The 15,950-nt window shown below is 30.8% G+C and overlaps 1 protein-coding gene across 10 annotated transcripts in view; it reads right to left on the bottom strand.

The window, feature by feature from the left end:
- Positions 1–15,950, bottom strand: part of Dmd (dystrophin, muscular dystrophy) — a 2,390,387-nt gene that overhangs the window by 1,265,751 nt on the left and 1,108,686 nt on the right. For all 10 annotated transcript variants that reach the window (XM_006527768.3, XM_017318379.2, XM_017318378.1 and 7 more), the window contains 3 exons: positions 14,311–14,448; positions 11,303–11,455; positions 10,315–10,497 (listed from right to left, as the gene is read on the bottom strand). In XM_006527768.3, coding sequence (XP_006527831.1) covers positions 10,315–10,497; positions 11,303–11,455; positions 14,311–14,448 — 474 coding nt within the window. The remainder of the gene's footprint in view (positions 1–10,314; positions 10,498–11,302; positions 11,456–14,310; positions 14,449–15,950) is intronic.

Below are 15,950 nucleotides of genomic sequence, written 5' to 3'. Positions count from 1 at the left end.
TCTTTAAGAATTGGATGCTCACAGTCATCTATGGGATGGAACACAGGGCCCCCAATGGAGAGGCTAGGGAAAGCGCCCAGGGAGCTGAGGGGGTCTGCAGCCCTGTGGGTGGAACAACAATATGAACTGACCAGTACCCCAAGAGCCCGTGTCTCTAGCTGCATATGTTGCAGAGGATGGCCTAGTCAGCCATCACAGGGAAGAGAGGCACCTTGGTCTTGCAAACTTTATATGCCCCGTACAGGGGGATGCTAGGGCCAGGAAGCGGGAGTAGGTGGGTAAGAGAGCAGGGCAGAGGGAGGGTATAGGGAACTTTTGGGATAGCATTTGAAATGTATATAAAGAAAATATCTAATAAAAAATAAATTAAAAAAAAAGATTTGTGTAAAGTGAGATTTTGTAATAAATTTAAAGAAAAAGAACTAAATGCATCTTAATTGCTTCAATTGAATCTATATCTTCAATTGTTAATAAGCCACATCACTGGGGAAATAATTTTAATGAACGGTTATGTGTCTCCTAACTTAAACTTGTCAAGATCCATAAATAAGAATCTTTTAAAAATATGTGAAAAACAACAACAAAAAAACCAAACAACAACAACAACAACAACAAAAAAGAAGTAAAGTGGGTAGAGTTTGGTGTAGAACACTGCTGTAACCCCAGTATTCTGGGGGTGGCAGCAAAAGGATTGACTAAGTTCAAGTATACCCTGGTCCATGAAGCAAGTTTCTACCCATGTAAATATGTACAGCAAGACTCTGTCTCGAATGAAGGACCAAGCAAAGACCAGAGAGTGTTGCAATGAAAGTACTCCAATAGCACATATAGTAATCCCAAGAATGTAAAAATGTAATTACATGAAACCAAACGTCTTCTGGGTAGCCAGAGAAACAATCAAGAGAGAAGAGAAATTAAAAATGAGAGAAAATCTTTGTAAACTCTATATCAGAATATTTATTTATCAAGAACTACAAAAACTAAACCACAATATCTGCCAATTAATAAATGACCTAAGGAACTGAATAGGAAGTTCTTGAATGGAGAAATAAAAATGGATTATGGTTATATATATATATATATATATATATATATATATATATATATATATATATATATATATACATGTATATGTATATATATATATACACACATGAAGATTATTTTATATGTTTATTTCCTACTTTGTCACTAATAAAAAGCAAATAAAATAGAAATTACTTTTATAATCTAACTCAGAATGGCTAACGCTTAGAAAAATAATGATAACTATTACATGTGTATGAAAGAAATAGGAATATTTACCCACTACTGCCAGCAATGTAAAGTGGTTCATACTGTAGTGATACCAGGTCGAATTTTATTGTTTCAAATAAATAAAATGAGAACTACCATAAGATCCATCTGTACCCATCCTGGACATATATTCAAAGGAACTTAACTCTTTTGACAAGGATATTGCACAACTTTGTTTGTTGCAGTACTATTCGATTGCTAAAAAGTAGGATTCACTTAGAATGCCCCCAGAAAATGGATAAAGAAAATGTGGTCTATATACATAAAATGGGCATGTGGTAAGTGGAAAATCATCATGTTAAGCTTTATAAGCAGGTTCTACATTTTAATAGCCTCTCTTGCCCTCTCTCTCTCTCTCTCTCTCTCTCTCTCTCTCTCTCTCTCTCTCTCTCTCTCTCTCCCCTCCCCCTCTGTGTGTGTGTGTGTGCACGAGTCATGTACACCTATATGTTTATATGTTTGATGAAACTACAAAACGGATCATGCCTGGAAAGGACAGATCATAGGCATAGTAGATAAAGGAGGACAATGAAATAAAAGTAGCATAAAGCTGATAGTAACCCACTGTGGAACAAGGAAAGGTAATAGCAGGATGTGGCAGAGCACCTACTGAAGAGAGTGAGGCATATGAAAAGACAAATTTTAAAAAATCTGTATGCATCCTTATTAGCAAAACTAATTTTTAAAGCACAGGAAAAAATAAGATAGTGTAATTAATAATCCTCATGTTTCATGTATATGTGTGACTACTTAGAGTATAGTCATTTAACATGTTTGAATCATACTCAGATTCAGAAAATGATTCTAAACACTGGTGAATAGTTGAAACTTTGCCATGGAGACATTCCATTAGGTAAAAATAAGTATCAAGAAATAGTCCTTTTTTATGAATCTCCTAGAAAATTTTCTTTAAATTATTTCTAACATTTAGTTTGGATGTATTACTATAAAATAAACAACTAACAATGTTCTTGCATTTTCAATGAATTTGAATGTTTTATATATAAGTGTGTGTGTGTGTGTGTATATTAGGTTTTCATATAATGTATGTTTCCTTTATTCACAAATTACTTGCATTGTTGTAGAATTCATATTTTTATTCTAATTTAAGAATTTAAAATGTTAGCTATAACTATTGCATATGGCATTAAATTTGAGATTTCAATCAGCTTAGACTTTCATTTAGTTATCTATTGAATAGTTTTCTCTTACTAAATTAGTATGGACTATTATTCAAAATATTAAATGAAGAAAAAAATGGGAATTTTCCCTACAATAACTATGCTATATAATGGTCTCTTTAAAAACAAATGCACTTGGGTTAGTGCTAATAAAATCTTATAAGCATATTAATATGTTAAAAGACATTTGTTCATAAAGGAGAAGAATAATTTTGAGATAATTTAGCAAACTTGAAAACACTGTAATCCTGTTTGATAATAAAAGTGAGAGTGGGAAATGTTATGTATTTACTTAAATCCCTTTTACTCATCTCTTCTCAGAATAAATCCTATACAATGAAAGTCTTAAGTAACCACTGAAGAATTGGAATGACTCCCAGATGGTACACACAATTTAATTATTTTTAACCATTTGTTTTACACATGCTAAGAAGGATATTTCCAACCCTGTTACAAAAGCCATTTGAGCTCCCTCCCAGCTGCTATTCCATATTTTCAAAGCAATTTTAGATTGGAGAAAATTAGACTTTTTATTGTTTTACAAATGGAGGTCAAATTGCTGAGCATAAATTCTTGTACATTTTTTCATCTTCATTGTTTGAATTAGATTTCTCAAATATGATATCTTTTATATGATGGCTCTGGATGTGCCTGCTGGTTTATATTTTGTGTTGTCTAGCACATAGCAGTCACTGAACACATGTTTGTTAAGGAAAACGAATACCAAGCTAGTGTATCCAAAACAAAACTTGGGCTTATTTGTAGTCCTCTAGTATGTGTATGCAATTACATTATCAGATTATCTTCAACTTTATTGCGTTTTTCTTTAAAACTTAGCAGAAATGTGAGACATAAAAGATTATCACTAATTACTAATATCAAGGAAACTACATTAACAAAATCGGTTGATACTTTACAGTTAAAACTGTATCTTCATGTTGGAATCCTTTCTCATAAATTTCTTGAGACTAAGGTAAATTATGGAAACATTTTGTCATTTTTTTAGAATTTACTTGCTGTTATAATATTTATTGTAAAGATCTATCAATGGACCTCACATTAACAAATAACTGGATTTTCAGGCAATAAAATAAGAGATAATTAAAATCTTCCTATTTACTTAAACATTTTACTTAATACTCTTATCTACAAAAGGAGGTAATCAACTTATTGCTTCAATTTCTTTCTATACCCTGAATTAAATTTGGAGGCTTATAGCATTCCAAGGTAAATGATAATAATTTCCGTGATAATCAGAATTTGATGTAAAAGTGAATTACATTTTCTTTTTCAATAAAAATATATATACTAAAATTCCTCATATAGATTTGTATTACACTTTATTTTGCTTTGCTATGTAATAATCTTAGAAAAATATATTACTTGTGCTATTTTAGTTATCACTATTTCAATGAAATAAATTCATTTCTACTTGATAACACAATCTGATATTCTATTACAATAAGAAAGGTAACAATTTTACTAATATTTATATATTGTTCATAAAATAGTATTATGAATATAGTCCTTTGTCATAACATTAATTCAGAGCATGAACATATAATACAATTATAAACATAGCATAGCTATAATCTAATAAAAATAATTGGGAATATTTTGACACATTTATTATAATTTTAGTTTATTGGGTTATTGTGAGCCAGCATTGATAAATCATATGTATATAAAATGACAAGTTTCATTAAAAGCACAGAAATATTTTATTATAATTATATCCAATTTAATACACAATATTCAGGCTAGAGATATTCAGGAAAGGAAAATAACTGTGCTAACATAATTACAACTCAGATAATTCAATTAATATTCTCATAACTCAGTTCCTTGTTTAAATTAACCATTCTATTTATAAATCTTGTAAATAGATAGGTAGATAGATAGATAGATAGATAGATAGATAGATAGATAGATAGATAGATAGATAGATAGAAACAAAGTTCTCCTATGGAGAAATTTTATTCTGTACTTATGCCATATCTAAAGTCATTGCAAAGATATTAACATACCCAATGAATCTATAACATTTTGATCCCTACATGATCTTATCTTGTGGTTTTACTAGTAAGTCCCTGAATTATAGAAACATATATGTTATAAATCTAACCATTTTGTTTTCTAGACACAGAACTGCAAAACTATTATTGGATTTCTCTTTCTTTATATAATTATAATTATCAAAAAGGCTACTCACAATCATACTACAATATAGAAGAAATAGTGAAGATATTTTTTAATATGAGTGTGGAAGGAAGGTCTCTGTGTGTGTGTGTGTATGTGTGTATGTGTGTGTGCATGTATGGAGAGAGAGAGAGAGAGAGAGAGAGAGAGAGAGAGAGAGAGAGAGAGAGAGAGAGAGAGAGAAATGACCTATCCAAATATTATATCCTTTGAAAATTATGTTAGAATTTTACATTAAAATACATAAGAATCAATTGAAATTTTTTGTTTGACATATATTATGTATATTATCCACTGATTACCCTGTTTATTTTGATAACAGAGAAAGTTGGGTGAAGGCTCATACATGAAAATTCAATAAAGCTACAAGGCAGATCATGGAAAAATGGTGATCCTGAGTTTTAAAATATAGTGAGACCAGCTTATAGCTAGTTAATAAATCATAAAAACATTAAGACAAATATAATGCAGCTCAAAATCAGAAAATATCTTAGAACTTAGCACAGAGGCATTTCACCCTTAAAGGAAAGTTGGGGGTACCTATGATCAATAGAGATTAAAAGGATACAGGTGAGCAATAGAGCAGATTAGCTCCAGTCAATACCCTTCACAGGCAATTTTCTTGGCACCAGTACCCATTATTTTAGTTTACTTATGTGTGATATATAGATGACTTAGTTGTATGTGAAATATAGTCCTTCAATTTTTTTTCTGTTTATCTTTTCCCCCCTCTTTCTCTAATACCTAAATGTTCCTCCTCTGGTTACTTTGTTTAAAACATAACTTCCATGTTCATACCATGAGATTCTTAAGTTAGTAAATTCATCTCTTGTCTGAAAAGAAGTTCATTTCAGTAGCATTCCCTTGTGTGTTTTTGTAAGAATACATGATTGTGCAGGTTCATGTGTGTGTGTGTGTGCAGTTTTGTGCATATGTGTGCTCTTGTGGAGGCTGCCGACTAACATATGTTAATATTCCTCAGATACTAAACATTTAAAATATTCCCTTTCACTGCTCTGGATCTCAGGGTGTACAGGGAGCATGAGGGACCCAATGGCGCTTACTCGAATCATAAACTCATGGCACAATAGCTGGATTTATTTCTTGGGTCAGGGGATCAAACGCGGATGCTCATGCTTGTGCTCAAAACACATTAGATTGAGCTATCTACTCAGCTTTTTAAAGTTACACTTCAAAGAGTTTCTACAAAACAAAATTTAGTGTTCATAGATATTATGACATTATTTCATTACCTTCTGGTTTATGCCAAAGCTTTAAAATGAGTGGCATTTTTTCTTATTATTTCCTTAATCAGCATGTCTCCTGAAAATTCATTATTTATTATTTTAGACACGTGAGATTTGTTCAATTTCTGAGTTGGAGTAGTAGAACCCTTAATGATTTTAGGAAATCCTAAAAAGATTGCATCCAAGTAATTGTTTTTATTCCAATGTGAATACTATTCCTCTGTTATCCTTTATACATTGAAGGCAGTTCTTGAGATTCTAAACATAGGCAGGGCTTTTATTTTCATCTCTATAATGAATCTTGTGCATAGCCATGTAGAATTCTTGATGTGAACTGTTCAAAAATATTTTGTAACTATTAGGTTCAGTATCATAGGTGATGATATATGTATTTATGCCTCCCTTTAAAGATAAAGTCAGCTTTATCTGAGCTTTGATGCAGATTTTAGATGCTTAGTGAAAATCAGTCACTTTGCTGTATTCTTAGAAATATATTCTACTTTAACATGTATTTCTTTCTTAATCATCCACTGAAGTATCAAGCTACATAAATAGGGGAAAAGACAAAAAGTATTATAGAAATGGATACAACAATTGCAATTATTAAAAAGGTATTAAAATAGATGGATAAAATCTTCACATGTGTAATTTCTTTCTTTACCTTTGTGATATGTTAATCACATTATTGAAGCTGAGAGGATGAAAATTCTATAAGCAACTAACTCCTGGGTCAATAACTGCCTTGGCAACTATTAATAGTCTTTTATATTCAAAACTGCATTTACAAAAGAACATGCTAGTTCCAAATAAGAACACTTTATTTTCCAATATTTTCCAAGGATATTACATTGGGAGCTGATAATATTTGTTTATATTTCAAAGTGAATACAAAAATCTGTGTGGTATTTATGCAAAGAAAATGCTCCTCCCCATTTAAATCACAATAGTATTTTTTCATTATGTAGTAGAAGAAATATGAAAATTTTCCTTTGTGTTTCAGCATAAAATCTAGGTTCAGGAATCATTTTATATTACGTTTTAGAAATAGACTCTGGCATGAATTGTGTATTTTTGTTTAACTTTAAGAGATTCAAGCAAAAGATGCATAAACCTTTATATGGTTTGATGTATCCCCCACAGTGTTTTATAAGGGACAATAGTTTTTGCCATCAAACATGAATCCTTTCAGCATTCTCAAATGGCATTTCATTTTTTACCTTACCTGTCCAAATGTGAGGTTCTATAGAATCTATTTCTTTCATTAAAAATTAAGACACTCTAATATTAGATATTCTGAGAAATTCTAGAACAAGGAGACATTGCTTAATTAATTCTGTGTCTCCTCCAAATATATATATATATTCCTTCTTCAAATCATTGGACCTATTTGATGTCTTCTGTTTTTTTTTTTAGGTATGATTTCAGATAACTTCAGTGGCAATAAAACAGTACTGAGAATGTCAAAATAATAAAACTGGATGTTTAAAAAAAACCAAGAAAAAATACTGGTGATTTTTTTTAAAATTCATAAGTTAGTAGAAAAATGCTCACAGTATAAAAATGTTTTCATTTTATGAAGTTAACTAAAGAATAATTTGACATATTTTTCAGTTACATTTAATGTGAATGTTGTACAACAATAATTTCTGCAAATTTTTTAGGAACATACTTGAAGGGATTCTATGTTTGAGATACTTCCTAGGCATTAGATAAGAAACTAAATTTGATGTTTGAGGATTTATATTATTTAATTATGATATAATATACTTGGTGCTTTATATCAAGATGCTCAGAACTACTGGAGTTGTTTTAGAAAAAAACTATTATTTTTTAAAATTATGTTACCTCAAGTAAGCTATTTGTATGTTTCCTTTGTTGGATAAGCCATTTATGCATTCTATTTGAGTATTTATTCAAACTAATTATATAAAATAATTGTCTTTTTCCTTGTGTTGTCCAATTTTACATTTTGGAACTCTTTTGATGAGTACTACAAAGCACTTTTTATTCTAGTCTCCATGTCTTTTATAATTTTCAGCAGACAAAGTTTTCTTAGTTCATTCTGATTTGTATAAACATATTTCTACTAAAATGCATACATGGCTTCCTACTAGGGAACTTTGGAAGACATTAAGTCTTACTGTCTATCAAAAAGCTCAATAATAACCTCATTAGAAAATGCTCATAGATTCCTACCCTTCATTGATAGAATCACAAGATGTGCCCTCAATTTCTGCAAATACTCTTTGATACTGTAGATATCTGCTTACCTATGAATTTCATCTAACTTGTATCATGGATTTATCACAATAGACTGGATAAAGTTATTATTTCTACCTTATACAAATTACCCACAATGAGCTTAACTGTCTTAATGGTTCAAAAGTGTGTGTGTGTGTGTGTGTGTGTGTGTGTGTGTGTGTATCATATGTCATTGCTCCAGGGTAAGTAGAAACCCAGTCTTCCTCACCACCACTAATTATTGATGGCTGGGACCTGAAGAATAATACCTGAAGTCTTCTCATATAAAATTTGACCTGTGCTACACAATGCACATTTAACCACACTTGCATTCATGCCCCCGTGAACTCTTCCACATGCACACAAATTATTCTACTAGAATTTTTATATTGTCTCTTGCAAGTCTCAGTGATTTGTGATATGCTAAATGTGCAAAACCATAGACTTTAACATTCATTCAGTTAAAATTAAGACTTAAAAGAGTTCCAATATTTTTTCTTTTTAATTTTTGGACTAAACCACCAAACAAAGAGTACACATGTTGGGACTCATGGCTCTAGGTGCATATGTAGCAGATGATGGCTTAGTCAGCCATCAATGGGAGGAGAGGCCTTTGGTCTTATGGTTCTATGCCTCAGTGTAAAGAAATGACAGAGCCAAGAAGAGGATGTGGGTGGGTTGGTGAGCAGGGGGAGGGGGGATGGGATAGGAAGTTTTCAGAGGGGAAACCAAGAAAGGAGACAATATTTGAAATGTAAATAAAGTAAATATCTAATGAAAAATTTTGAGCTGGGCGGTGGTGGTGCACGCCTTTAATCCCAGCACTTGGGATGCAGAGGCAGGCAGATTTCTGAATTTGAAGACAGCCTGATCTACAAAGTGAGTTCCAGGACAGCCAGGGCTACACAGAGAAACCCTGTCTCAAAAAACAAACAAACACACAAAAACAAACAAACAAACAAAATTGAGAGATTAGCTGACCTTGAACTCCTGTTTCTGCTATGTATATCTCATAACTTCCATATGTACATATGTGCCATCATGCCTGGTTAGTATTTCTTGATTTTTTTTTCAAACAGTTTGCAATAGTTAGCTACAATTTAACTTCAGATTATTGCATTCATAAATAACTGTATACTTATGAATTTTCAAAAAAATATAAAAGATGTCGCAACAATTTGTCATGTATTTTCCCATACACATTCATAAAATAATTATTTTAATTACCTTGCACATCTTACATATATACTGTATTATGTGGAATGAATAATATCACAGAAGAAACATCGTTTTTAATTGAACCTCATGCAGTTAATATTTACACAATGCAAAATGGTTGAATTACTCTTTCATGTCCTCCAACCTAACATTTCGTCTTAGACATATATATATCCTGGGTTTGTGATGAGTACTTTCTGGAAATTACAGATGGTGGTCATTCTTCTTCACCTTCTAAGAACTTCAAGTAGGAATAAAAAGGTATTCGTCAAAATGTCTCTGTAGTTTCTACTTTTTTTTTTTTTTTACAAAAACTCATGACTGATTATACAACTTTGAACTGTTTTTTCAAAGAGAGTATCAGAAACATTCCATCCTCTTGATTTCTTCCATCAAATATCAACATATCAGGAGCCATCCTGTTAGCCTAATGAGCACCATGACACACTATGTGCCTAATCCAAAAGTGAAGTCTGTAGTAATATACTTCAAGTCAATAAGATAAGATCTTATGTAGGTTGCAATAATATATTACATAAAATATTATTTACCATATATACAGTATGAAAGTAAAATTAGCATGGGATGATCTCAGGAAAGCAATAGATATTTCTGGATTAGACACTGAAGTAAAATGTATGAGAAGTTGAGAAATTCACATTGCCAATGTTATGAAAAATGATGCAGCAAAAGAAATTAAGATGTATATTTTTCATTTTGAATAAGGGGGATTTTTCCTGTCACTTGTTCTTTTGTCCTTATTCTTGAAAATTAAACTTTTGAGTTACAGAAGCCCAACATGAAGGGAACTACTCACTTTTAGAATGTACACTATTTGTTAGTGAGCCCAGATTTTTTTATCTTGTTAGTAGGCTTCTGTTAATATAGTAGTAGTTGCAAACACATACATGGGTTTGCCAGTAACAACTCACAATTTGTGCAAAGTTGAGTCTTCGAAACTGAGCAAAATTGCTCTCAATTTGCCGCCAGCGCTTGCTGAGCTGGATCTGAGTTGGCTCCACTGCCATTGCGGCCCCATTCTCAGACAAGCCCTCAGCTTGCCTGCGCACTGCATTCAGCTCCTCTTTCTTCTTCTGCAATTCACGATCAATTTCCTATTGAGCAAAATCAATACAGGGCCCAGGGCAGTTAGCTAACCATGTCAACCGAGCTACAAGAAGCAAATACTTCTCTCAGAACTTTCATAGGCTGTTGTTCCTTTATCTTTGTTTTTCATAATTTATAAATAATAGAAGGTGTCACTGTCATCCTCACCCAATAAGCCAAATATAATTTTAGGTATCATTTGAATGCTCAGTTTAAGGTATTCTAATTAATTTATTAAATGTTAGTTAACATTTTGGCTCATAAATTGTTTTGGTGCTTTGAGAAGTGACCAAAATTGGAGTGACTACAACTTTTATTTTCTTTTTAAAGGTTTGAGGAACTCAACAGAGAATGAAGCAAAATAAAATGAAAATAATAAGAGAAAGAAAACATCTTTGGACAATTAGCAAATAAATTTATAGAGATTTGACAGTGATATGAGAAGATGCTCTGATGAAATGAATGTGCTAACATGAGAAAGAAGTCGTCCATGTACCGATAAGTCATTAGTTCATCTGGAACAAAGATACACAAAGTCAATTACAGTTTTACCAGAAAACACATGACAGTTATTCATTTCACATTGTCTAAAAGTAAAACATTTTATTCATTCAACAATATGTCCGTTAAAAAACACATAGTACAATACAATCACTGAAACAAAACACAATACAAAGAAATACATCAAAACACAGAGCAAGATAACAGAAGAAACCGGAATATTAATATTTTATACATGATCATATTAGGTAATATTAAAATAGTTAAAATCTAGCATCAAAATCTAGTATTGTCACTCTAAAACAACTTTACCTTTAATTTTCTTTCATCTCTGGGTTCAGGTAGGCTGGCTAATTTTTTTTCAATTTCATCCAAGCATTTCAGGAGATCATCAGCCTGCCTCTTGTACTGATACCACTGGTGAGAAATTTCTAGGGCCTTTTTTCTTCTTTGAGACCTCAAATCCTGTTCACGATGTAGATATTATTAAAATATCAATATATGCATGTAATATACTCTTTGCTATAATTATTTATAAAACTAAATTCATACCCTTGTTTCAAATTGTTGTATAAAAACATTTAAATACAAAACATGCATAAATTATTAAATTATGTATTAATGTACTAAGATCTATGAACAGAAGCTAAGAAACATGAATAACACAAAATATTGGTTCTTTATTCAACTTTGCTTATACTTTTTACATTTAATTATTTATGAAAATTATTTCATATAACATTTGAAAATTTTTCATATATAAACATAATAAATTTAACTAGTTAACAACAAAAGCACTGAGTTGCACTTGACATTTAAAATACTGAAAAAATTCTAATATGTAGAATGTTCAGGTTGGGGCTTATCAACAAAAATTAACCTTATAAAAGACAAACTATATACATTTATGATTTTAGAAAATTCTATAAGATTAGTTGTTTATAAATTTAATTTATAAATTTAATTACATTGAAAGCTGATGAAATGCCTCAATAATTAAGAACATTGGCTGCTATAGCCCATGTTTAAGTACTGAAGTTTAAGTATCAGTGCCTATATGGCTGCAGACAACCATATGTCAATACAGTCTCTATAGATCTGACACCACCTTCTGGCCTCTGAAGGTATAGGACACACATGGTATATAAAAATTATGGATGAAACTAACCATCTACATAAAATTAAAATCAAAGATAATTTTATCAGTTATTTTAAAGTTTTTCTATTTGTATGTAGAACTATAAATATTATTTCTGTAACCATAGTTATACATGAAAATAAGAAATTAAATATTAGAAATTTCTTTTTTATTTAAATACATATTTAGACCACATATTCTTATTATACTAAATCGTATTCAAAGTATAAAAAGAATCAGTATTTTAAGCAGAATGGTTTTCAATCAACCTGGTGAGAAAAAAATAACAAGAAAAACCATTTAAATAAATCATTAAAGGACAAGTAGTTATTATCTAGCTCATAGAAGTGCACGAAATACTTTCTGTAATAAGTAGAATTACATAAAACACCAGCATGTACCCCTTGGAAATATAACAGCTCTATATACATATTTCATTTTTTCAAAGAGGCAACAATTGTGTTTTATGCCCAAGTTAATATGAATTAAAAAATACCAATGAATAGCTGAATGTTTCATTGCTTCAAAAAATCTCTTTTGAAATATTTTGTAATAATAGAAGTACAAGCACTTGGTAGGTTAACTTAATAACTGTATATTGTATAAGTTGATTTAGCAATAGCTTTATTACTATTAATCATGTGTGGCACGAGGTTTTAAAATTTATTGCAGTTTGTACATTATATGTCATTTCTAAGCACCATGTAGTGGTAATAAATGTCTTGGAAGAGTCAAATGGAATTCTGCTACCCCCACTAAGTACAAAAAGATCTGGTCCTGTGACTTATTGAACTGTGACTAATTCATGATACAATGAACCTATTTACATAAATGACTTAGTGATTATAAATCTAGCAATGCTCTGATTTCCTTAGAAAGAGATGACATGGAATACAGGATACTGCTTACAAAAATTATACTTATTGGTTAGATGTATGCAAGATGACTTTTAGACACTGCTAATCAATGGTACACATATCCTCTTGTAACTAGTCTATAAACTTACAAAAGTTTTATCCAGAAGAGTATGAATTACACAGGATTCTGATCTTCTGGGCACATTATGGTTTGCTCTTGCTTTCCCCTCTAGGAAGATGTCTTTTCTATTTACTAATAAACTTATCAACAGTTACTTTCAGAACACCTGCTAGCCAAATAGACTTTATTGTTGACTCCTTACAGGCGCAATATTGTGTAATTACATTCTCAGCAGTGCTTATTTGGTTAACAATAGGGAAAGGATTTTACCCACTTATTTGCATTTAGAAAGCAGACTCCATCTACCTACTAGGCGAATCTAACTATATAGCAACAAAGGTCTAAATAATGATTTATAATATAAAACATTACAATTAACAGTATTAGATAATCAGCCATAAAGGAGAAAAGAGAAGATTGCAAAGCATATACAAAAATGTTTCATAAAATGTTCAGTATGTCTAGTTTCATCTCAAGAAATGCCTAGGCAGAAATAAAGGAGAAAAAAAAACAGTTTATTTTCTTTATCCTGCACAATCAGATGAGTTGCAAGGATACTTGACCGCATATACTAATGCTGATAGTATTTCTCCAAATGCATTACAAGCATTTTGAGGGATTTCTATATGAATGAAGTTAGGCTTTTGTAGATAATTAGTTTTACAAAGTACCTATTATAAGCCCGGTAAAGTTTATTTTTTTAAATGTCAAAAACCACGTCTTATTAGAGAAATAGTTTACCAAAATACTAGATGTAATATAAAGAAACAACAGTGGACGAACATCAATTGATTATTCTGACAAACATGACAAGTACAAATGAGCTTATAGAAATAAAGCATGTTAGAAAATAACTTCATAAATACTATGAATGATAATTTTGGATCGCTTTCAATATTACTAAGAAAAAGAATGAAAACATATAGTTTATGATACATATCTTTCTTTTTTTTCTTTCCATTTTTTATTAGGTATTTAGCTCATTTACATTTCCAATGCTATACCAAAAGTCCCCCATACCCACCCACATATCTTTCTAACCTGGTAGCATAAAACAAAATCATAACTAAAGCACACATATTGAAATGGAAAATTAGTTTACTGGTAACTAAAATTCTTAAACAGATTTTATTTATGCACATGGTATTTTACCCTATATAGATAAAACCACAGGCAAAGAGTAGTATAATTTGAGCTCTAATACCTTGAGAGCATTATGTTTTGTCTGTAACAGCTGCTGTTTTATCTTTATTTCCTCTCGCTTTCTCTCATCTGTGATTCTTTGTTGTAAGTTGTCTCCTCTTTGCAACAATTCATTTACAGTACCCTCATTGTCTTCACTCTGATTAAAAACAACAAGTACAGTCTTCATTTTGGTTTTTAAAAAGCTGTACATTGATATCAGGAATAATAGAACATTATATAAATACACTCAAAATCCAATTTAAAATGATTAGGGAATGCAATCATAAAATACCATGCTCACGGTATTTCTTTTGAGTTTATATAGAGAACAGTTCCTGTATATCTCTTCTGAAGAATACATTTTGGGTGGCATATGTATGAAGATGGGCAAAAGAGCCTTTTTAATGGTAAAAGTAATTATTTGCTGTAACAATATTCATTTGGGTTTTATTTTTATTACCATTAAACCAACTAAATATATATATGGAGAAATAAACTAATCTTGTCGCTTCCAATGTTAATTGATCTATATATAAATACTCTATTAAGTAAGAGTTAAAATATACAGTAGATTTACATAGTAATCTCTGTTTTTATATTTAAATCTAAATGCTCAAATTTAGTATGTAGAGCATTAATGAAAATGATGGAGTCATTTTTCAAATAATGAAAATGTTTAAAATGACACATAATTATGCTGACTTTAAAAAAATAAAACAGTACTCTGAATGTGTATTAAAATAACTTCAAAAGTTTTCAATAATCATTTTGTTATATTGTCCAAGGACAATTGTTTTGTTCTTTAAGAAGAATAATTTAATTCTATTTACTTAAAGATACAATTTGAAAAACATGCTATCATAATAGCATTGCATATAAATACACTTGTGTAGCTCTTGTTTCCTGTCATTCAACTCCAAATATAAAATATATCTACTACAAAGGTGTACTATGCAACAGTACCTAGGTGTACCATTGAGAAAATAATAAATGACATACAAACTTCAAAAGGCACATTACATATATTATTATGTGTAATAATAAATGTAATATATATATACATCGATAACATATGCTTACATTTCAAAATACAACTGAGGACTCATCCACTCTAAGAAATGGTTTTTTTTAATCAGCTGTCTATTAATAGACTAGTGAAAGTAACATGAACACACACACAAACACATACACACATGTTTGTTGTCTATGAAGTAATATTTTAATATGTCTTTTAAAACTTTGAAAAAAATTTCAGTGGCTTGGACATAAATAAAGAAAACTTTTTAATTCAATTCCCCCAAGTGAGGTTTCTATGGCAGGGTTGGTAGTGAGACTGAGTTGTAAGCAAGACTTTTGATTTCTTCACCCTGGACTTTCTTCGTTGACATGAAGTAGATGTAGCTGGAACTCTGCATTTCTGGAAGTTTCTTCCTGTTCTTTTTTCCATGAGCGGAGCTTTGAAGACCACTAAACTTATATAAAAGAGTACTCACTGATACAGCTCCAAGTAAGAATTAATATTTCTCATATTACTTTATGTAACTAGCTTCTAAATATATCTTGCCTCATAATACTGTTTTAAAGCACTGTCTAAGAAGTTTTTAGCCTTGATGCATGTAGGAAAATCTTTACTTATTGATACAGGTGAAAGATAAGAAT

This window comes from Mus musculus, chromosome X (assembly GCF_000001635.26).
Source record: "Mus musculus strain C57BL/6J chromosome X, GRCm38.p6 C57BL/6J".
In the NCBI taxonomy this organism is placed as follows: Eukaryota; Metazoa; Chordata; class Mammalia; order Rodentia; family Muridae; genus Mus; species Mus musculus.
Note: the sequence above shows the minus strand (reverse complement) of the source record. Positions and strands in the feature narration are given on the sequence as shown.